Here is a 23,664-nt window from a genome sequence, read left to right as displayed (position 1 = left end):
TAAACCAGAATGATAGCAGAAGTCACAGGTTTCCATTCTGATTTCTATCAGCATTTGGAAGTTTCACTTTAAGATGAGAGTGGTGAAAATGCAAATGTTAATATTTCTGCTTGACGTCAATTAGAATAAAAGAAAACTGACTTTCTTATTTGCTTTTCCAATTCACATGTGTTTCTATTTTAGAAGAAATGGCATTAAACAGCACATTTTATCTATCACGGACTATTTTCCTGTAGATTTCTGATATAAAAAAGTTGTTCAGTTAAGAAATAAAGATAATAAGATAAATAAATAAAGATTTTTCTTTTTGGGTAAAATGCACTGTCAGTGATTTATTATCCATTTTTTTACTTGCAAAGTTATGAAAATAACTGTTCACGTGAATGTATCACAATTAATGTAAATTCCATGATTATGAAAAGCATTCCCAATGGGGCTATTTCCATGAAATTGCAATGAAATGACAGATTTCATACTGCTAAATGTGTTTAGCTGTTTATTGCAATGATTAACATAGTGAATACACTTCTTGGATGGAGGATTGTGATTTATTTGTCAGGATTGTTATGATTGACATTTGTTAACTATGCAACAGGATGAGTTTTGAGATGAGTATTTGCTTTGGTAGCTTGAACATTTATGAGTCAAATACTCCTTTCTCACACTACCTCCAGTTTGCTGCGGTTATGTGATTGGAAAGAGCACAAACTATGCAGTATAAGAATCCCAGTATAAGAATCTAATAAATCCATTAATAACCAATGTTCAAAACCTATGTGGTGGCATCAAGTATTATGTAGGGCAGAACTTAATGCTGGATGAGGAACGGGGTGGGGGAAAGAGGTGGGCAGGGGTGCTCAATAGGACGGGAAGTGAAGTTCCTGAAGTCAGGTTAGAAGCACCAAATTTTCCTGACAGCGGGTTGGAAGTGGATTGGCAATGCCAATGGCATGTGGTGGGAAACTAATTGTAATGGATTTGCATGCAATGAATAATCATTGAAACTGATGATTTTGTGATTAAGTGCTATCTTTGGAATTAGGTTGATGGTGCTTGGGAAACATGGGCCCCCACTTTCATGACCAGTAAAAGCTAGTATGGAGCAGGGAAGCTCAAGAGTGACCGAAGGAAGGTCAAGGGTGATCGAGAGAAGGTCGAAGCTGACCAAGGCAAGGTCGAGGGTGACAAAGTGAGGCTGGAGGGTGAACGAGTGATGGTCAAGGCTGATTGTGGGAAGATCGAGGGACTTTGAGAGCAAAACCAGGCTCTGGTCGAAGAAGACCAGGGTGATCTCCATTTGTCCGTAGGTGCAAAGTTTTGGTTGAGACAACAGGCCAACAGTGGAGGATGAACCTTTGACTGTCTTCTGCCCTCTGTTCACTCGCTGGTGTCAAAATGAGTCTCATTCATGGAGTGTTCCTGAAGCCTTGGTTGGAGGGGGAATAGGGCAGAGGAAGGATGGCATTCAGCCACATACAACAGCAGCCAACTAACAAGGGGCGGCACCAGACGATGTGTTTGGTCATGATGGAGGTAACCAGGGGCTGGTGCAATGAGCAATAATAGTGTGTCCTAGAGTCCACCACACACGCCAAAACTACCAGCAAATGACCGAGGGACAATGCCAAAGATGGCTGAGGATATTTATGGAGGCAGTCACTAACCTGTGTGCTTTCCTTCAAGAGGACCTCTGGGTCTGTGGACTAGGAGGGAACCCAATGCCAGTGGAACTAAAAGTAACCGTGGCATTAAGCTTCTATGTCAGCAGCTCCTTCCAGAACGCCATGTTGCATCTGAAAGGTCATGAATGCCCTCTTTAAAAGGAGAGTTTGTGCAGTTCAGTACGGATCCAGAGAGCCTGGTTGCAAGACCAGGGGGCTTTGGTGCCATCATGGGTTCCCCATAGGTTCAGGGGTAATCGATTGCTTGCATGTGGTGATCAGGTCTCCCTGAAACCAGCCTGCAACCTTCATAAGTAGAAAAGGGTACCACTCAATTAATGTGCAATTAGCCTGTGACCACCTGAAATGGAATCTCCAGATGTGTGCTTGCATTCCAGGGAGCTCTCATGATTCATACATCCGAGCTAACTCCCAAGTGCCTATTCAAGCCTCCATGCAGGAATGGATTATGTGTGTTAGGGGCTATCCACTCAAAAGCTGGCTATGAGAGCAGTCAGAAACCCTCAACCCCCAGCTAAGAGCAGCACAATGTTTTCTCTGGGTCCAAAGGGGTTACTATAGAGCAAACCATTGGAATGCTTCTGTATGGACCGCTGTGGAGGAGCACTACAGTATGTTCCTCAAAGAAGGTCTGCTGCACCCCACTAAACTTAACGCAACAGAAGGCGGAAGACTTGCCAGCCACAGGCATAGACGAGCCAACACTCCTTATCGAGTGAGTATGCGGAGGATGTATTGGTGCTGGAAGGCCTGGACGGCCCGGGATCAGATGCCAGGGCCATGGAGGGACGCGTGTGGGAGGCCCATTGGTCTCTCTCTTGGAACTGTTTAAAAACTGATGAGGCCTCCTTCATCATCTGCACATGTCTGCACAATGCCTCTGGCAGCTCCGCCAGGTGTTCTCCCGCCTGGTCTCTGCATCTCCAATTGGTTTCTTGTGGCCATGACCAGAGGCCCTTCATCAGCCTGGGGCTCGCCATGGGCCTAGCCTCTGATAGTCCTCCGACTGTCAGGGCCCCCGGCTGTAACAGCCTCTGTCAGACACTCAGGCGTATCCATGATGTGCTCACCAAATTATGACACCAACCCCCCACCCCACCCCCACTCTAACCATGATCTGCACCCATCAAGGTGACTCCTTCTGAGCTGGTGAAGGGTGAGGGGGACAGATATGAGGTGCACCTTCTGAGGCTTTGACAACCTCCTCCTCAGAGGTAGACTGCAGGTTCATGGTTAATGGAGCAGGAGGTCCCTCCCAAATTTGAGGACTTGCATTAGAGAACAGAAACAATTAGGATCGCCTCATTTAACAATCCCTCTTCCCATTCTTCTCTGACACACGTTTCCTTTCTGCCCAGTGGTTGGCACCAGGCTCAAGGACTCCTCAATCTCTTCTCTTGAAACTCCTGCTCTGCCATCCATGATTGCCTGGCCACCCTGCTCTCTGGCCAATTGTACTGCCTTCTGCTCTGCAGGTGTGAGCGTCGGGAAACTCCTCCACCCATCTTTGGTATTGCTTTGCATGATATGTTATATTAACATATCATGCAAAACAACGTAGGGGGACGCAATGGTGTAGCGGTATTGTTGCTGGACTAGTAATCCAGAGACCCAGGGATCTAAGGGTTCAAATTCAGCTATGGTAGATGGAATCGATTTTCAATTGAATACAATAAAAATCTGGAATTAAAAATCTGATGATGACCATGAAACCATTGTCGATTGTTGAAACAACCCATCTGGTTCATTAATGTCTTTTAGGGAAGGAAATCTGTTTAAAAGCTGATGGGGCCTCCTCCATCATCTGCACATGTCTGCACAATGCCTCTGGCAGCTCCGCCAGGTGTTCTCCCGCCTGTCTTTTCATCTCCAATAGGTTTCCCTTTAGGGAAGGAAATCTGCTGTCCTTACCTGGTCTGGCCTCCACGTGACTGCAGACCCACAGCAATGTGCTTGACTCTTAAAATGCCCTCTGAAATGGCCTAGCAAGCAGCTGTATCAAACCATTACAAAGCCACAAAAAAGGAATGAAACAGGACGGACCACCCAGCATCAACCTAGGCAATGGAAACAAAAACGGCAATCTCAACCCTGTTGACCCTGCAAAGTCCTCCTTACTAACATCTGGGGGCTAGTGCCAAAATTGGGAGAGCTGTCTCACAGACTAGTCAAGCAACAGCCTGACATAGTCATCCTCACAGAATCATATGTTACAGATAATGTCCCAGACACCATCATCACTATCCCTGGGTATGTCCTGTCCCACTGGTAGGACAGGCCCAGCTGAGGTGGCGGCACAGTGGTATACAGTCGGGATGGAGTTGCCCTGGGAGTCCTCAACATCGACTCCAGATCCCATGAACTCTCATGGCATCAGGTCAAACATGGGCAAGGAAACCTCCTGCTGATTACCACATACTGCCTGCCCTCAGCTAATGAATCAGTGCTCCTCCATATTGAACACCACTTGGAGGAAGCACTGAGGATGGCAAGGGCACAGAATGTGCTCTGCGTGGGGATTTCAATGTCCATCACCAAGAGTGGCTCGGTAGCACCACTACTGACCAAGCTGGCTGAGTCCCAAAGAACATAGCTGCTAGACTGAGTCTGCGACAGGTGGTGAGGGAACCAACAAGAGGGAAAAACATACTTGACCTCACCCTCACCAACCTGCCTGCTGCAAATGCATCTGTCCATGACAGCATCGGTAGGAGTGACCACTCCTAAAGAGTCATTGTGGAGACGAAGTCCCACCTTCACATTGAGGATAATCGTGTTGTGTGGCACTACCACCATGCTAAATGGGATAGATTTCGAACAGATCTAGCAACTCAAGACTGACATGCATGAGGCACTGTGAGCCATCATCAGCAGCAGAATTGTACTCGAACACAATCTGCAGCCTCATGGCCTGGCATATCCCTCACCCTACCATTACCATCAAGCCAGGGGATCAACCCTGGTTCAATGAAAAGTGTATAAGGGCATGCCAGGAGCAGCACCAGGCATGCCTAAAAATGAGGCATCAACCTGGTGAAGCCATAAAACAGGACTACCTGCATGCCAAACAGCATAAGCAGCAAGTGATAGACAGAGCTAAGCAATCCCACAACCAATGGATCAGATTTAAGCTCTGCAGTCCTGCCACATCCAGCCGTGAATGGTAGTGGACAATTAAACAACTCACTGGAGGAGGAGGCTCCACAAATATCCCCATCCTCAATGATGGAGGAACTCAGCACATAGTGCAAAAGATAAGGCTGAAGCACTTGCATCTTCAGCCAGAAGTGCCGAGTGGATGATCCAACTCCTGTACACAAAAAGCCGGACAAATCCAACCCAGCCAATTGCCAGCCCATCAGTCTACTCTCCATCATCAGTAAAGTAATGGAAGGGGTCATCAACAATGCTATCAAGCGACACTTGCTTAGCAATAATCTGCTTACTGACGCCCTGTTTGGGTTCTGCCAGGGCCACTCAGCTCCTCACCTCATTACAGCTCTGGTTCAAGCATGGACAAAAGAGCTGAACTCCCGAGGTGAGAGTGACTGCCCTTGACATCAAGGCCGCATTTGACAGAATGTGGCATCAAGGAGCCCTAGCAAAACTGGAGTCAATGGGAATCAGGGGGAAAGCTCTCCGCTGTTTGGAGTCATACCTAGCACAAAGGAAGATGGTTGTGGTTGTTGGAGGTCAGTCATCTCAGCTCCAGGGCTTCACCACAGAAGTTCCTCAGGGTAGTGTCTTCGGCCCAACCATCTTCAGCTGCTTCATCAATGACCTTCCTTCGTTATAAGGTCAGAAATGGGGATATTCGCTGATGATTGCATGATGTTCAGCACCATTCGCAACTCCTCAGATACTGAAGCAGTCCATGTCCAATAACAGCAAGACTTGGGCAGTATCGAGGTTTGGGCTGACAAGTGGCATGTAACATTTGTGCCACACAAGTATCAGGCAATGACCATTTCCAACAAGAGAAAATCCAATCATTGCCCCTTGATGTTCAATGACATTACCATCACTGAATACCCCATTATCAACCCCCTGGGGGTTACCATTGACCAGAAACTGAACTGGACGAGCCATATAAATACTGCGGCTACAAGAGCCGGTCAGATGCTAAGAATCATACAACGAGTAACCCACCTCCTGACTCCCTGAAGCCTGTCCACCATCTACAAGGCACAAGTCAGGAGTGTGATGGAATACTCCACACTTGCCTGGGTGAGTGCAGCTCCCACCACACTCAAGAAGTTTGACACCACCTAGGACAAAGCAGTCCGCTTGATTGGCACCACATCTACAAACATTCACTCCCTCCACCACTGATGCACAGTAGCAGCAGTGTGTACCATCTACAAGATGCATTGCAGGAATTCACCCAAGACTCCTTCAACAGGACCTTCCAAACCCACGACCACTACCATCTAGAAGGACAAGGGCAGCAGATATATGGGAACACCGCCACATGGAAGTTCCCCTCCAAGTCACTCACCATCCTGACTTGGAACTATATCGCTGTTCCTTCATTGTAGCTAGGTCAAAATCCTGGAACTCCCTTCCTAACAGCACTGAGGGTGTACCTACACCACATCGACTGCAGCGGTTCAAGAAAGCAGCTCATGACCACCTTTTCAAGGGCAACTAGGGATGGGCAATAAATGCTGGCCTAGCCAGCGAAGCCCACATCCCATGAATGAATAAAAAAAATAACAGCTTCAAAATAAAGGGTCTCCCATTTAAGAAGGAGATGAGGATAAATTTCTTTTCTCAGAGGGTCGCTAGAATTTGGAATTCTCTTCCACAGACAGCAGTGGAGGTTGGATCACTGAATATATTCAAGACTGAGTTAGATTTTTGAGCTACAAGGAAGTTAAGGGTTATAGGACATGCAGGAATGTGAAGTTAAGGCCACATCAGATCAGCCACGATCTAACTGACTGGCAGAGCAGGCTCGAGGGGCTGAATTGACTACTCATGCTCCTATTTCTTATGTGTGTATGTTCTTATGTGCCATTTTCTTTTGCAGACTGAAGGGAACAATGAGTCTCACCGCGAGGGACACTGAACTCCCTTATCAGTACGCATCTCTCCGACAAATAATGTGGCCTCCCGGATAACGGTCCACACTCACTCTCATGCCACTTGTACAATGATGGAAGTATAAGCCAGCAAATTCTGGACCAACTATTTTCAGGCCTCATGATGCATCTGCTACTGAGATTTACTCTGCATTCTACTGCCTGCCCGCTGCCCCCCTTCACTGAAATACGCTGCTTGTTGCCCCCCACCCCTGTGAACCACATAGACCTGATGCCACCATTTACTCACCCTGGCGGTGAGGAATAGGTCGCTGACCTTTTTCCCTGCCTTGGACCCAAGTGTGCCTGTGGACCACAAGGCTGCTAATCTTCACTTCAATCTCTGTCCAGGCTTCCTTGTTCAGACTGGAGGGTTTCCTGATGCCGGTGGTGGGAAAAAGCACATCCCGCCGTTCTCGGACAGCCTAGAGGAGAACCTACAGGGAGCCATGGCTGAACTGTGGAGCCATGTGTTGTCTGGCCTGAGACATTTGCCAGATGAAGATTGAGGTGATGATGATGCTCCTGGGGTTCATAGCAGCTGCTGCTACACTGATGTTGCTGTAGGCAATAAGCAGCTCCAGTGTGCATATCATAGGGAATTATTTTAAAACATTATAAATAGAGGCAGGAGAGGGTGCCATAGTGGTCAGGCCACTGGACTAGTAATCCAGAGACTCAGGGTAATGTTTTGAGGACACAGTTTCAAATCCCACCATGGCAACTGGTGGAATTTAAATTCAATTAATTATCAAAATCTGGAATATAAGTATCACTAATGGTGCCTGTAAATTGTCATAAAAAAACCCAAAAAAAACCATGCGGTTCACTAATGCCCGAGGTGTCAGCTGTGGCTCAGTTCATAGCACCCTCGCCTTTGAATCAGAAGGTTGTGGGTTCATGTCCCACTCCTGGAAACCAAGAACTGTGAATGTACTCGAAAGAGTTGCAATCTGTGACTATTGATAACTCGAAAGAGTTAAGGAAGGCAACATGCCATCCTTACCTGGTCTAGCCTACATGTGACTCCAGACCCCCAGCAATGTGGTTGACTCTTAACTGCCCTCTGAAATGGCCCAGCAAGCCACTCAGTTCAAGGGTAATTAGGGATGGGCAATAAAGAATTTCCAGTGGCACCCACATTCCATGAAAGAATAAAAAAATATATATTATGTCGAGCAATTGAATGAAGTTATAACAGCTTCCCTGCTTATAAAAAAACCTTGTTCTTTTTACATATATAATTAAGTGCAAAAAGTGAAATTGTATTTTCAACATGTTCCAATGCAAAACCAATAGTGCACATTGCAACAATTGGATTTGAAGATTATTGTTAGTTTTCAATATTCTCACAAATAAACAAATGATAATTGTTTTCCATGATTCCCAAAGCAACGGATTTTTACAAAAATGATGGACCACAATACTTGATGCAGCATGAATAGTTCTCAGTATCTGGAGAGAACTTTACACTTTTTTCATAAAAGCTGTCCCTAAAATAATTTATTTTTCTTACAGGCTCAAGACAAGACAAAAGCTTTTGAGGAGACCAAGGCCTATGCTGCCCAATCTCTTGCAAGTGTAGCTAGTCAAATCAACAGCTTCGCTGAGAAAGTACTCCAACTGCTGGATCTACAGACCGCTGAGCTCTCCAAAATGGAGTCTTCCATTAACTTCATATCTCAGGTGATAATAAATCTTCATTCAATCTTATTCCTTTTCAGTGATTATTTTCTTCATTTTGCAACATTTCAAATTTCAGAGATTTCTGCAAATGAGGCAGAGTGAAACAAATACTCATCGTGCCTGTTTTTTTTGGGTGGTATCTTGTGTGCCTGAACAGCACTGGAAATATGTCCAATGCCATATTGGATTGGGTGATATCTATAGGCATGCTTGGTGGCTGCCTCAAACAGATGTTAGGAGGGCAGTAATATTTTAGGTGCCAAAGAGCCTCCCAGGTGGCCAAGAAAGAGTCGTGAGCTGAAATGCCCGTTTAGCCCACATTTTGAGCAAGGCGCAATCTTGGAGTTGAAGTCTAAGACTGGCCACTCAGAGGATTGTTAAGCAGCTGATTGCCACTTAACTTGCCTGTTAGTGCTCATGAAAGAGGTTACATGACAAGTTTTGTGGAACAGTATGGGCAGTATTTAATGGGAGACGACGGGGGGTCTCACCTGCTGGCTGGAGAGCCAGCAAGAACCCCACATCCCTTTTTGGGAAGGCACGCTATATTAAGTATAAATCAGGCACTTAACTGGTCAGCGGCAGTCCTTCCTTGAGACCAAGGACCCTAGGAGGCGGAATTCCCACCTGCCGAGAGATGCCAGTCAATCAGAGGCTGGCAGCTCTTTAGCGCTCGGCAGTGCCACCGGGGAGGCTGCAGGTGGTACTACACTCACCCGAGGCATGGGATTACCATGGACCCAGGCACAGGTGAGTGATGGTGGGAGGGGGGTGTGGGGGAGTGTCTTGGGGGAAGGGGCTTGGTTTTGGTTGCTAGTGCTTCACCTAATGCCTTCTCGGAACAGCAACTAGCTGATTGGGCGTAAAAAGTTGTTGCAGAGGATTTCAAGAGCTACTTACAAGTATTTTGCCTCTTACTCTAAGATAAAAGCGAAATACTTCGGATGCCGGAAACCTGAAACAAAAATAAAAATAAAAATAGCTGGAAAAACTCAGCAGGTTCTGATGAGGGGTCATACGGACTTGAAATGTTAACTGTATTCCTCTCCGCAGATGCTGTCAGACCTGCTGAGTTTTTCCAGCTATTTTTATTTTTATTTTTGCCTTTTACTGTTCATTTGCTGCTGACGGTTTGAAGAGCACTTCTGGGACACTTTGTCAAGATGTCACCAACACTTCATCAACATTTATTTCAGAAATCCTCCGAGGATTTCACATAAAAGTAGTAAGCGCTGTGCTACTCCACCTTATTGAATACCTTATAGGAGTCGCCAGCAGAAAATGAGTGCTTGGTCATCAGCATTTTGCTACAGGTTCCCTTGGTCTGCCAGAGGAATGGGAGGAGGTGATGAGACCAGGCAGAGTAGCACCAGCTGCTGCAGGAGAGAGGGACAAGAGAGACTGTAGGGCGAGCTGGATCAGCCTATGACATACAGATTTGCACAGTCCACACATATAGACTTTCACAGATTAAAGTAAGAGTCAAAGCTTTTCTAGATCAGTGGGAACACACTGGCCAAATTTCATTCGAAATCTAAACCACTCCGATCATTGTCACAAACGTTACTGGGTTAATTCTTAGCCAGGAAGATGTTGTGACATGGGTTGGAACTGAGGATCAATTGTAGAGACTCCCATGTCCTATTTTAAGCATCAATTACCTTTAGCCAGCTAGGTTGGCCAACAAAAGAGCTTGTTTTCAAGCTCTAGTGAGTAGACCAACTGGTGCTTCATGGCAATGAAGAAATGTTCGTGAAATGATCTAATAGAACTTGCATCATGGTTATGAGGCTGTGGGGGATAAACAGTTAGTATTTTCTCTACAGTGGCAATCATAGGTTGATTTTTTGTAGTAACTGAGGGTATAGCCCCTCCTGCTGTCTATCAGGGGTCACGTGATGTTCTGGAGGCTCCAACCAATGAGCCGTAAGTGCGGGCAATCCAGGGGGTGGGGCTTCCTGACAAGAGTCCTGATCGAGCGTGTCGCACCAGAAAAGCTCTCTGTAATAAAGTTTAGTTGTTCCTTGTTGAAACCTGTCCGCTCCGTCGAGCCATCGCAATTTTGAAAGCCATCTTGACAATGTATTGTATTAACTCCTGTTCTGTGAATCCTCCGTAAGCAGGTTACCATCAAACGTATGCTGATGCCTCAAGGGTTGCAAACCTGCACTTTGAGGAAACAAAGCTGAATAGAGATAAAAAGAAAAAAAAATACTGAAATCTGAAATATAACACGAAAACACAGGCAGATCTGCATCTGAAAAGGGGAAAGGAAAGATTACTGTTTCAGGTTATGACCCTGCATCAGAGCCGTGAAAGGAAGGTAGCCCCTTTATAGGAGTAATCAAAATGTGGATTGGGGTCTGGGATGTTAGAAGGACCAGGTAATCCAGAACCAGGTAGAATGATCGGGTAATATCTCACGATTTATATGTACTAATTAGTATTGGGTAATATGTAGAGAGCATCGCAGTCTGTAAAAAACATTTAGGCAGACAAGAGGTGAGTAAAGCCTGAACTTAGAGGTCAGTGGGCGGAATTTTCCGCCCCTGTTGGTGGTGGGCGTGTTTGGCAGCGTGAGCGGACAATATGGCGAGAAGGCCAAAAATCGGTTTTACGCTGTCGTGAAACGAGTTTGTGATTGTCCGCTCAACCTGTCAATGGTGGGCTGTGTGTCTCACTGCCACACATTGGGAACCTAATTCCAATATTTTAGCATCTCATTATAAGCCCTGCTCGCCGGAATCATCCCCCTATGCTGGATCATCCGGGCACGTCCGTGTGATTGCACACCGATATGTTTCAGGACTGTACATAAGCGACGTGCACCTGGCGAGCTGCACTTCACTCGGGACTTGGAGGTTTGTTGGCCTACCTTGTTTTGGTCATCAGTGCCAGCCTTCGCAGGCAGCACCACATCGCTTTTAGTGAGGGGCTCAGGGGCAGGTGTCTACCTACCAGACCAGCTGTAAGGTGTGGGTGGCTTTTCAACAGTTGCAGGGCTAGGGCTTGCTTGGGGAAGGGGGAAGAAGTGGCCTCAGGCAAGAGAAGAGGCTGCAGGGCGACGGCTATACTGGGGAAGTGGGGTATCCCAGGGTGTGTGTGGGGGCACATGTTGCTCTGTGCAAGTGGCCTCAAGATGATGAGGAATGAGAAGACAGACTCCAGAGGACATGAGGCCAGAAGATTATGTGAGGGTAAAAGCAAAAAACTGCGGATGCTGGAAATCTGAAACAAAAACGAAAATACCTGGAAAAACTCAGCAGGTCTGACAGCATCTGCGGAGAGGAATACAGTTAACGTTTCGAGTCTGTATGACTCAGAGGGTGTGTGTGAGAGAGTGAATGGTGATGTCCCTTGAGCTGGCAGTGAGTGAGATGCCAGTGAATGTGTGATGGCTTTGTGATTTTGTGAGTTTAGAGTGATAATGAGAGAGTTAGAGAGTCCTTACCCTGGTAGCATGGATGAGATCATTCATCCTCTTTCTGCACTGGATGGCCAACCTTTTCCAAGCAGCAATGCCACCGCCTCCCAAGCTATAGTGGTGAGATTGCTGGACCTCCCGCAGCCAGAGCGGGGCTGGAGGACATTGCGATGGGCCTCCAAAAGACATCCCATCGATGGGTCACTGAACTCCTTTTGGCTTTTGGGGCCATGTCATCACTGGAGCAGTCCTGGGCTGCAAACATTGAGAAGTGTGTGGGCAGGTGCAGTTTAGATATGGCACCCGGAGTGAGGAGATGGTGAGGTAACGATGTGGCGGGCGATTCAGAGGTTGCCCACCAGCGAGATTGCGTGTTTATTGTGGCTGCATAATTAATGAGGCAGGAAGCAGACAGTACAGCGTGAAAACCCGCCATTGCGGCTGGCAGGTAAAGCGTCGTCTTTTGCGCCCACTACTGCACTTAGTGCAACTCTGGGACGATTCCGCCCAATGTGAATGCAAGTTACTGTGTGCCAAAAAAGATACATTCATTTCAGTTCCTACCAGGTGGGCATTTCTGAAAATTAGGAACAGTGACCCGCCTTAGCCATCCACCTTTGGCACCAGCATGAAAACTGAAAGTGTTTAGACTTCATTTTTCCTTAAGCTTCCCTACAGATGTTGATGAAGCTTAATTCCCTACCCCTGCAGACTGTGGAAGATCAGTCACTGAGCAGGTTCAGGACTGAAATCGATATATTTATGTATACTAATGACATGGGGATAGTGGGGTGAAATGGATTAAGAGGTAGATGATCAGCAATGATCTGTTTGAGTGGCGGAACAGGCTTGATGGACCGAATGGCTTACACCTGCTTCTATTTCCTATATTCATACTTGTTCAAATGCACATCAGCCTTATGAGACACTATTTCTCTTTCATTTCAGTGGCTATTTTGTAAAACTGTAGATAAAATCTCTGAAGGTCATGGCAATCTAAACCTCATGAGAAGGGCTGTGGAATGTACATAAAGTAAGCCATTGGAAACAACATATATGCAAGATTAAACCTGGAGAATAGTAGGTAGCTGGGAATGCATTGCTACCTCTGATATACTTTAACTATCATTTATTTCTTTATATGTTATGTTCTATTCTATTTTGGTTTTGAATTCTGATGCTTATACCTTCCTTTTATATTTATTTGACCGTTGCCATTTTCAATCTGTTTCAGCATCTGAAATAAATGAAAAACAAATTAGCGTTTAAAAAAGATTATGCTTTGTTAGGCCATTTACAATTTCCTTTTATCATATACACATCCAAAGCTATTAAAGTTTAAAGTTGCACGAGGACTTTAACATTCCATACTTAGGAATCAAATAATAATAATGGCATTGATCCTGTACAGGGAGGCAGGGAGAATGTAAAGTTCAACAGGCCAGGTATATGATGGGGAGGGGGAAGGGGAGCTGTAGGGTTAGGGCTTCACCAGAAATATGATGATGTCGCTTCTTTGAGATTTTCTGTGCACACAGGTGTGCCTCCACAAATAGATCAAGGGAATTCTAACTATCAGTGGGACATTTTTTTTTATTCATTCATGGGATTTGGGCTTTGCTGGCTGGGTCAGCATTTATTGCCCATCCTTAGTTGCCGATGAGAAAGTAGTGGTGAGCTGCCTTGTTGAACTGCTGCAGTCCATGAGGTGTAGGCACACCCATAGTGCTGTTAGGAAGGGAGTTCCAGGATTTTGACCCAGCAACAGTGAAGGAACGGCAATATATTTCCAAGTCAGGATGGTGAGTGACTTGGAGGGGATCTTCCAGGTGGTGGTGTTCCATCTGTCTGCTGCCCTTGTCCTTCTAGTTGGTAGTGGTCGTGGGTTTGGAAGGTGCTATCGAAGGAGCGTTGGTGAATTCCTACAGTGCATCTTGTAGGTGGTACACACTGCTGCCACTGTGCGTCAGTGGTGGAGGGTGTGAATGTTTGTGAATGTGGTGCCAATCAAGCAGGCTGCTTTGTCCTGGACAGTGTCAAGCTTCTTGAGTGTTGTGGGAGCTGTACTCACCCAGGCAAGTGGGGAGTAATCCATCCATCCACTCCTGATTTGTGCCTTGTAGATGATGGACAGGCTCTGGGAGTCAGGATGTGGGTTACTCATCTCATGAGTCCTAGCCTCTGACCTGCTCCTGTAGCCACAGTATTTATATGGCTAGTCCAGTTCAGATTCTGGTCAATGGTAACCTCCAGGATATTGACAATGGGGGATTCAGTGATTGTAATGCTATTGAACATCAAGGGGCGATAGTTGGATTCTCCCTTGTTGTTGGTTTCAGTTAGTCTCCTGGCCTCTCATGACAGTATAAGGCCACAATGAGTAACCACTGGGCCTCATTAGCAAGCCACCAGTCCCTTTGCCACCCAAATGAGTAAGTTGACTGCAGCAGCTGCTGGACTCTGGAAAATCGTCACCCGCCAGTGATTAGGTAAGTCTGGGTAAGAGGGTCAATTAGCACACATGAATTAGGACTCTGCCCATTTTGGCAGGCAGCTTTGCTGCTGATCGAGAAGTGCCTGTTAAAGTCATGAATTGTGATATCCAAGTGGCTTTCCAGCGGCTAAGTAAAACAGAGCATTAAAAACACCCTCCCTGAGATTCTCATGTTCTTCCCCTTTAAAGCTGCTGTCATCACCTTGTTTTTAATAAAGCCACTCATAGTTTCTCATCCTTTCAATTGCCTCCCCATTTCTCATTCTTCCTGTAGATCTACAAGATCCTAGAGTGTGTTGTCACCTTTCAGGTCTGTGCCCACCTCCCTGACAGTTCCCTGTTCAAATCCATTCAGTCCAAGTTCCAGCCTTTCCATAGAATCAAGATTGCCCTGGTCTTAGTCACCAGCCATGTACTCTGTGACTTTAACCATGACATGCAATTTGTCCTTATCTATCTGATCTAGTCACATGTTTTACAAGGTAGTTTAAACAATTCTCTGCCCCTGTGAAACTGCCCTCACCTGATTCTGTTTCCAGACGTCTGATTGCAGCCAGCACTTTGGAAGCAATGGCTTCTCCCCACACAGTCATTTCTGGAGTACCCCAAATTCCAACCTTTATCTGTTACCACTCAGTAATATGGGCCAGATTTTCAATGTGGGGCTGCCACTGCCTTGCCAGTTAGAGCAGGCAGCTCCTCAAGATGGAACGTGATTGTGGCCATGGACGAGATGGGTAGGAGAAGCACTCATACTGCGCATGTTGGGCCCACTGATAACATTTTAAAAGTTCTGCAAAGCAAATTATCCAAGCCATGTGGTGAGCCCAACAACTGTGCACTAACGTGCACAAAACTGCCTGGGGTTGGCAGGAAAATCTTTCAAAATCTCATTCCGTTTCAGACAGGCCCTTCAACAAGCTCCTTAAGGAGCTTATGGAGCCACTAATTGAAGGTAAGTGCCTCACCCAGTCCCTCTCTGCCCTGGTGGTCAATTGAAAGTTTGAAACTGTCCCGGAGGCGTTGGGATCCCGACATGCCTTCTAGGACCACAATTTTTAAAGGCCGCCTGCACCAGATCCTGACCCTGCAGCCCTTTGAAAATTCTGGCCATGGTGTTGGTTTCAAATTCAAATTGGTTTCAACAGCGGGTATCATGGTGGGCGGGGGAGCAAGATTTGGTGGGAGACTAAAAATCAGTTTCCCGATGTTGGGGAAATTAGTTTGGAATCTTCTCCTGACTTTCATGGCAGGTTAAAGGTGCGTTGAGTGTCCCTTTGATCTATGCCGGGAACCCCATTTGCATCACTAAAAGCCCAACACACTGGAATCTTGTTCCCCCTCCAAATTTAGCCCATTGCCAGTGGAAAGTTAGAATGCTGTGATTCACAACTGTACATAAAAGTGGCGTGCACCTGGCGAGGTAGATATCTTCCCGGACTTTCAGGTCAGTAGATGATGCTTTCGCCTTTCTTTCACATCGTCACTGAATGGTATCAGCTGCCTATCAAACATGCTGCGCCAAGGCTGGGCACAGGGAGGGAGTGCGACCAAGCCAAGACTGAGGGGAGGCAGTCAAGGAGCAGGGCGGAAGAGTGGAAGGCTGTCTGAGTGCCATTCAAATATGGCTTCTGGACGTTGCAGCCTATGAGGTGACAGCGTGGCGGGCCAATTCCTGCCCGCCCCACCATGAGATTCAACGTGCTCATCGCAGATGCATAATTAATGAGATCCCTCTTGTTCAGCCGTCCTGTTCTTCAGCAGAGGCCACTCTGACTTTCTCTTCGCCCACTATACTTAGTATCTGGAACAGAAAATTCCGCTGTGGGTGTTTGACCCACAACCGAGCTTCAACCCTCAAATCCTATTCATCTGTAAGACTGCTTCTATTTCCCTAATATCTGCCTCTGTTCTTTCCTCATTCAGCTTCCACCTCACTCTCATTGCTGCTAGATTCATTAACCAGATTTCAATACTCAAAACTCATCAGGGGCAATTTTAACTTTGGCCCATAATGTAAACTGGGCGATATCGGAACAGTTGCCCATTAGACATCGCTTCGGATTTTCATTCATTTCCTCACTCACCCGTCCATCTCCTATCATTTGTTTTCACCTGTGTGGAGCTCCTTGTAATGTCTTTAATGCAAATTGTTGATGTGGACTATCCTTCAACGCTATCTGTGATAAGGTAACTATATCAATAATAGGCAACCTGAAAATATATCACATTTTATAGTGTATTTTACATTTCAGAAATTCCAGTTCACGAAATGCTAACAAAATAACACAGAGATAAAAACAAAAAACTGCGGATGCTGGAAATCCAAAACAAAAACAGAAATACCTGGAAAAACTCAGCAGGTCTGGCAGCATCGGCGGAGTTCTGTTGAAGGGTCATGAGGACTCGAAACGTCAACTTTGCTCTTCTCCACCGATGCTGCCAGACCTGCTGAGTTTTTCCAGGTATTTCTGTTTTTGTTCTAATAAAATAACATTTTCATCCAGCTAGCAGTCCATCTGAAAATGTACTTTAGATCAAAAGGATAATGCTGTGGAGGAAAATATAATTAATGGAATTCATTGTCAGCTACATGTGTGTCAGTGGGTATGGAGCTTTGCTAGCAAAGACAAAAAACAATTTGTTGCAAGATTCCTGCAGCAGCCCTCAAATAGTTAACAGAGTAATTAAGCAAGAGATGCAGAACTCATTCATGGTCATCACAAAGGGGTTTGATGTTAATAAAGTTCATGGCATAAGAATCACTGCCAGAATGTAACAGCTTGTGCACTCCACCCTCATGGTTCCTTCCAAGTACACACAGCTTAGTTGGGACAAAGGGTTTAATCTCTTTCCCAGCTCAATGCCTTCAGTGAAAAGCTGTTATTGTGACACTAGCTCTGGCTGCTGTGAAAACAGAGTGAAAATCCACTTAAGTGCCAGATTGAGAAATGCGAAACACCCTGATTTCCACTGTTCATCTTTACGTTGCTTGTTCTACATTTCACTAGGGGGAAAAAATCCCATTTACTTGCAAGAGAAAAGCTTATAATCTCCGTCTGAAGTCTTTTTGCGTATTAATACAGAATAAAAACCTGGCAAATATCAGCCCCTTGTGGCCAGAATTTCTACGCTCCCTCCCCAGCAGGTTTTCAGGTGGTGGGGGAGTGTGAAATTGCAGAGATGAGATTCCCTCTGGGTTCCTGCCCGCCCCGAACTCGCAGCGATTTTACGCTGGGGCAGGCAGGGCCATGGACAGGCAGCCTTTGGCCCCAATTGAGGTCCTTAAGTGTTTCCTGTTCAGCCTCAATTTTTAGTCTACGGGCGGATTGAAGTTCCATGGGGAAAGCCTGAAAATAAAGAAAGTTAGATCTCGGACGGGAAGGTGGTTGACTTTCCCGGGGGAGGTTATGCACCTCCATCAGAAGGCCCCTTCTAACTGGGGGCACCCTCCCTTTAAGGCCTTATGACCTCCTGACCTCTCTCCCCACCCCCGGTCTATCCCCTGAGACCACAATCGCCCCCAACCCAGCAAACGCCCAGGTCTTCCCTACCTTCCCTGCCCCGGGACCCCGCCACTTACCTGGGTCTCCGGTTCCCGGGACTTAGTCTCAGGTACTTCCGTGCAGATCCTCTTCCGGCAGTGCTGTTGCTTGCAGGGACTGGAAAGCTGCCGGACAATCAGGGCCGCTGCCATTCTAAAGATTCAGGCCTCTGTGCTTTTGGAGCAATGCGTAAGTCACATTATGTTTATCTCATTGGGCAGAATTTTCTCATCTGCCCCCACACGCCGACACGTAAAAATGACGCGCGGTGACATCGGGCGTGCGTCCTGACGTCACCGTGCATCATTCTGATCTCTTGTTCGGCAGGCGCACACCGGAGTCAGCTGTGCGCCTGCCGAACTGTCAAAGGCCTGTTGAGGCCATTAATACAGCAATTAACCAAATTTACAGGGCTGCCCGTCCAACCTTAATATAGGCGGGCAGGCAAAGAGCCCAGGCGGCCTATGCATTTTTCATGAAACCTCATCCACGGGCGGGATGAGGTTTCATGAAGGGTTTATTAAATTAATAAATATTTTTTAAACATTTCATAAACATGTCCCAGCTCACGTGATGCTGTCACAAGAGGGGACATGTGTAAATGATTTTTAACTTTCTTTATTTTGAAGTTTCAAATTGAATTTAATCTCCCCGAGGCAGCTCTGAGCTCCAACTCTCCCTCCTCCTGGTGGGGAGGGGGCGTGGCCCGGGGGGGTGCGCCCGACCATGTAAAATGGCGGCGCGCAGCCGATCGCGGGCAACGCTCGGCTCTGCGCCCGCCCGCACCCTCTCCCGGCAGGCAGAAGATTCTGCCCATAAAGACATAAAACGCTGCAATAGACAGCAAATAACTGGATGAGAAAGTGTTAAAGTTTTAGGTGGAGAAACTTTAATTTGTGTTTTCTCTTTCAAATGCAGAATATTTCCAACAGTTTCTCTTTTTATTTCATGTTTCTAGCATTTGCAGTTTTTTTTAAGAACGGCAGTGTCATGGTTATATTACAGCAACTAGTGTGATCTGCTACAAGGAGAACTGATTTTGTCTGTGTGGTATAAGGTTGCAATTTCCTGTTTCTCATGGTTGAGAAGGTCCATGCAGACCAAACTGAGAGAGACACACTGGTGCCTGTACACAAAGTTAAGCCCATGGCCAGAATAAATGATGGCTGTTTACAATAAGGCTCTGGTGTTGCTTTTGTGAAAAGCATTTTGAAGATTGGGCCTTGCTATCTCCAGAAGCAAAAATGCAGCCTTATTTGGCACACACCATCCTGGTTTGGAACTGCATTGCCATTCCTTCTCTGGTGCTGGGTCAAAATCTTGCTCTTGCCCTAATAACACTGCAATGGTTCAAGAAGGTGTCTCATCATCATCTTCTCAAAGACAATTAGGAATGGACGATAAATGCTGGCCTTGACAACGATGCTCACATCCCACAAATGAATATTGAATATAACAGTGCTGCTGAAGTTGGGGGCACTTGCTGTAGGATAAATAAAATAAGGGCCATACTTAGATGACAATTACTCTTCTGTGACTGAGAATGGGATGTGAATCTTTTTCACATCTGCTTTTTAAAAAATTTCTATTCCCCAAGACAATGTGAGAAACCTCACCTCAATGAGATCAACTATTCATTTTGACACATAGGGAAGAATTTTCTGTATGTCAGGCGGGCTGGTTGGGAGTGGGCGCGGGCGGGCATGGAGCCAATCGGTGCCTACAATCAGCTGATTAACGTGGGCGGGCCAATTAAGGCCCACCCAGCGTGATGCACGGCCGCTAGCGCTCAGTGCTACCTGTGCAGGCAGGGGGAGGAGGGAGAGTCAGAGCTGCCTCAGCGAGATTAAGTTCACGTTGAAATTTTTAAATAAAGAAAGATAAAAATTATTTAGACATGTCCTCTCATGTGAAAGTGTCACATGAGCTGGGACAGGTTTATGAATTGTGAAAATTTTTTTTATTTATTTAATAAAACTTTCAGGAAACCTCATCCCGCCCGTGAGTGAGGTTTCCTGAAAAATGGGAAGGCCGCTTAAGGTTGGATGGGCAGCGTTGATAATTACTTTAATTAGGTTTTTAATTGCCTTAACAGGCCTTTGACAGTTCGGCGGGTGCGCGGCCGCCTCCGGTGTGCGCCCGCCAAACGAAAGATTTAAATGACGTGCGGTGACATCAGGATGCACGCCCGACTTCACCGTGCGTCATTTTACGCATCGGCGTGCCGGGCCCGCCCCCGCACGCCGACTTCAAAATTCTGGCCATAATGTACTACGTGCTATTTGATGTGCAGTGTGTTAAATAAACTGAAATAATTAATACAATGCATAAAGGGGAATATTCTTAACTGAAAGGTCCACCATGAGTGTATCTTTTTGAAATCCTTACCTGAATAAGTTACAAAAAGTGGCGATTAACTTTCAAGATTTTATCAAGTGAGTGCTGAGGGAGGACCACTGTCAGAGATGTCATCTTCATGATGAAACATTAAACTGAGGCCCTGTCTGCTCTCTCAGGCAGATGGAAAAGTTTCCCATGAGCTATTTTGAAGGAGAGCAGGGGGTTTATCCCCAGCACCCTGGCCAATATTTATCCCTCAATCAACATCACTAAAAGCACACTATCTGGTTGTTATCACCTTTCAGCATGTGGAAGCTTTCTGTGCACATATTGGCTGCTACATTTCCTATATCCCAACAGTGACCACACTTTAAAAGTACTTCACTGGCTGAGGTCACAAAAGGTGCTATATAAATGCAAGTCTTTTTGCTTTAGATTTTTGTAATTTTTTTATGATTGGAGTGAGAGGTTGGACAGCGGCTTAAATGATTGTGAAGAACCCAAATTAACATTATTATTGACAGAACCATTGACCCCACAATCGCATCATGACAGCCTCACGTGCCAGATTGGCTTCCTCATACGGTCAGTTTCAGGAACACTTTCACTTCTGCTTGTGCTATTTGTTGAAACAAAAACCAACACTGATTTGCTGAGAACACAAAATATTATGATGCTTCTGATGGGAAGATTCCTTCTTTAATACAGTTGCTCATTTATGTCGTAATCTTGTAGTTCATACAATGATTTACTGCTGACAGGGGCCCTCATGTTTTATGCAGTGATTGTGATGATTAAGAGATGGAGAAGTGCAATATTTGCTGAGCTCAACTCATCTGCTCATACATAACTATAATTAAAAGAACAACAGGATAGTGCTAAATCTTGGTCTGTTTTGTTCTGAGAGAATTTAATTTTGTTCCCATGAAGTGGCTTCATGGTGACCAAGAGGAAATGTTTCACGTGTTGTTTTATAATCTTTCAAAGGAAGAGTTAAATAAATTAATTTATACCATAATTATTTCCACTGCTTTTTAATAGCAGATTTTTCTGATGGAATTATTGTAATGTTCAGAGATGACAGAATGATGTCCATATGGCATCAACAGTTAGGAGTGAAATTTTAGACACTGTGGATATTGAATGTGTGTGATCATGTAAAAATGAGTAATAATGGGTCAGAAGTCCATATTACGCCTCTCCCAATTTTTACTTCCATGGACTTCTCCATTTTACATCACACAGAGTCAACATTTCGTGACAAACCGCAAACCATTGCATCTTGTTGCTGCTTGAGTTCATTTCATTATCTAATTTTCCCTATTCTGCAGGCACATGCTGGAATAAGGTTCCATAGATACTGGCAACTCTTCAGCACCTTACCCATGTAATCACATTTCATGATAAGCTATGAGCTCTTTGAACATAAACAGCAGAACAGCAAGTCACCTTGGTTTTTAACTTCTTTCCATATGTTTGCAGTTTTCATCACTGGGTAGTGAATAGGAGCAAGAATTTTTCCCTCCATTTCTCCAAATCTTGCTCCTTCGGCGATCAGTTAAATTGGAACTAGAACCTGTCTTCTATATAATTCTACAGTTATGCCTCTTTAACATTCAAGTAGAGTGGGTCTCACTCACCACCACGGGTAAAGCACCATTTGTTTGTCTCCCTATTTTTTTCCATTTGATTTCCTTAGAAAGTGGAGATGCACAAGGAGAAAGTAGCTCGGCGAGAGATTGGCGCATTTGCTGTCCCTAAAACCACAGCAAGGGTTGCCAGAATCATACCTCCAACAAACCCTGTGCAACGAGAAAAGTACACCAGGAAACCCATTGTTTATACAATCCTAGATGATACTGGACATGGAGTGAAGGTAAGTAAGGTAATTCAGGATAGCATTATTAAAAATAAATAGCTGCCTGAATTTTTTTTATGCACGTTATTATCCTCCATAAAAAAAAAATAAAATTTGACATGAAATATATTAAATTCCAAGATAAAAAGAGAACAGATATCTAACTTAGAACTTTTGCTGGGACCACAGTCTAGTTCTAACAAGTCAAAGGCATTTTTGCATTAAAAAATGTGTACTATCCAATAACTTGAATCAGGCAGTATAACTACGAGCAAAATGGGAACTTAGTGCTAAAAATAGAATGATCAGACAATATTAATGAAGCAAAATTGAATTAAAACACTCAATGAGGTTCAACTCCGTGTAACATTTATAGACCAAATTAAACAGTATTTTTCTACACATTTTCAGCTCATTTTCTGTTTTCCTGTTCATGGCAAAGTCATAAACATTAAAATGAAGAATATAATTGTGATTTTGCAGCAAGGAGTGCACAGCAGAAAGGCTCCTGTAGCCCCATAGGTGGTTTTACATAGCTTGTACTTAGTGAAGCTTGTATAGTTATGGCTAGCATGTCAATCAAAGATATGCATGATATGTTAGTTGCAACACTGAGTTCTTCTGCAAATTTCAACATATATAGCAGAATATACACACACTGCAAGTCCCCAATGGGCTGCGATGTCTATGAAGAACATGATGTGCTCTCTTAAACCAGTTTGCATATATATTTGGGGTTTTAATGATAATTAAAATAGTACAACGTTAAATTCTGTAATTTCGTACATCTACCAGGTATAGCAGAAATGTCGCCTGTTTAATGAAATGTGGTATTAAAACTTCCAGCGACAATGAAAATGCCAGTTTCTGAGTGAATCTGAAAGATGACCTTAAACATGAGTAACAAATATGACACAGAAGCTGGAATCGCCTCATATTTGTTCCCGTTCCATCGCCATATCTTTGTCGGGAGTGCAGCGGAAACCCTGTTAACATGTGCTTTTATGTTATACTTACGGCACAGTTACGACAGTGGAGCAGAGAAGTTCTGAGGAAGTTCCAGGCCGATTGGGTGAAATGAGGTTGGAGGGTTGTGTCTAATTGATTAGGGCACACAGATGCAACGCAGTTGCCATCTTGAAGTTTTACGTTGTGTTGTCATTTTGCACAATAATTTAGTTTTATATTCTTATTTTTAATTGAATAGTAAAACTTGCATCGATTGGGAAGCAGAGAAGGAGAGTTGGTTGGATTGTAGGGGTTTCTCTGCAGCAAAGGCTGAGGAGTGAGTGCAAATTGTGAGATGTGGGTATGAGGCTTGCAGCAGTGCTAGGTGAATGAGGGTGAGGGAGAGGTGAAGCCTGAAGGTGTATGTGTCCTGATTAATAGAGATTGTTGGTTGGTGAGTGATGGGGATGTGGGGAAATGAGCAGTGTTTGAGGCTAGTGATGCAGTTCGTAGAATATAGTTTTGAAGATGCGTTCACTGATCTTTATCACTTGTGTGGGGTCATTAAAAGCCTTGTGACATTGCCTCCAGTCCTTTAGCTAC

At 45.1% G+C, this 23,664-nt stretch overlaps 1 protein-coding gene across 3 annotated transcripts in view; it reads left to right on the top strand.

Annotated features, from left to right (window-relative positions):
* LOC144667991 (abl interactor 1-like) overlaps window positions 1-23,664 on the top strand; it is an 85,702-nt gene that overhangs the window by 42,395 nt on the left and 19,643 nt on the right. For all 3 annotated transcript variants that reach the window (XM_078529685.1, XM_078529686.1, XM_078529683.1), the window contains exons 3-4: window positions 8,285-8,452; window positions 21,955-22,131. In XM_078529685.1, coding sequence (XP_078385811.1) covers window positions 8,285-8,452; window positions 21,955-22,131 — 345 coding nt within the window. The remainder of the gene's footprint in view (window positions 1-8,284; window positions 8,453-21,954; window positions 22,132-23,664) is intronic.

This window comes from Cetorhinus maximus, chromosome 25, assembly GCF_964194155.1.
Source record: "Cetorhinus maximus chromosome 25, sCetMax3.hap1.1, whole genome shotgun sequence".
In the NCBI taxonomy this organism is placed as follows: Eukaryota; Metazoa; Chordata; class Chondrichthyes; order Lamniformes; family Cetorhinidae; genus Cetorhinus; species Cetorhinus maximus.
Note: the sequence above shows the minus strand (reverse complement) of the source record. Positions and strands in the feature narration are given on the sequence as shown.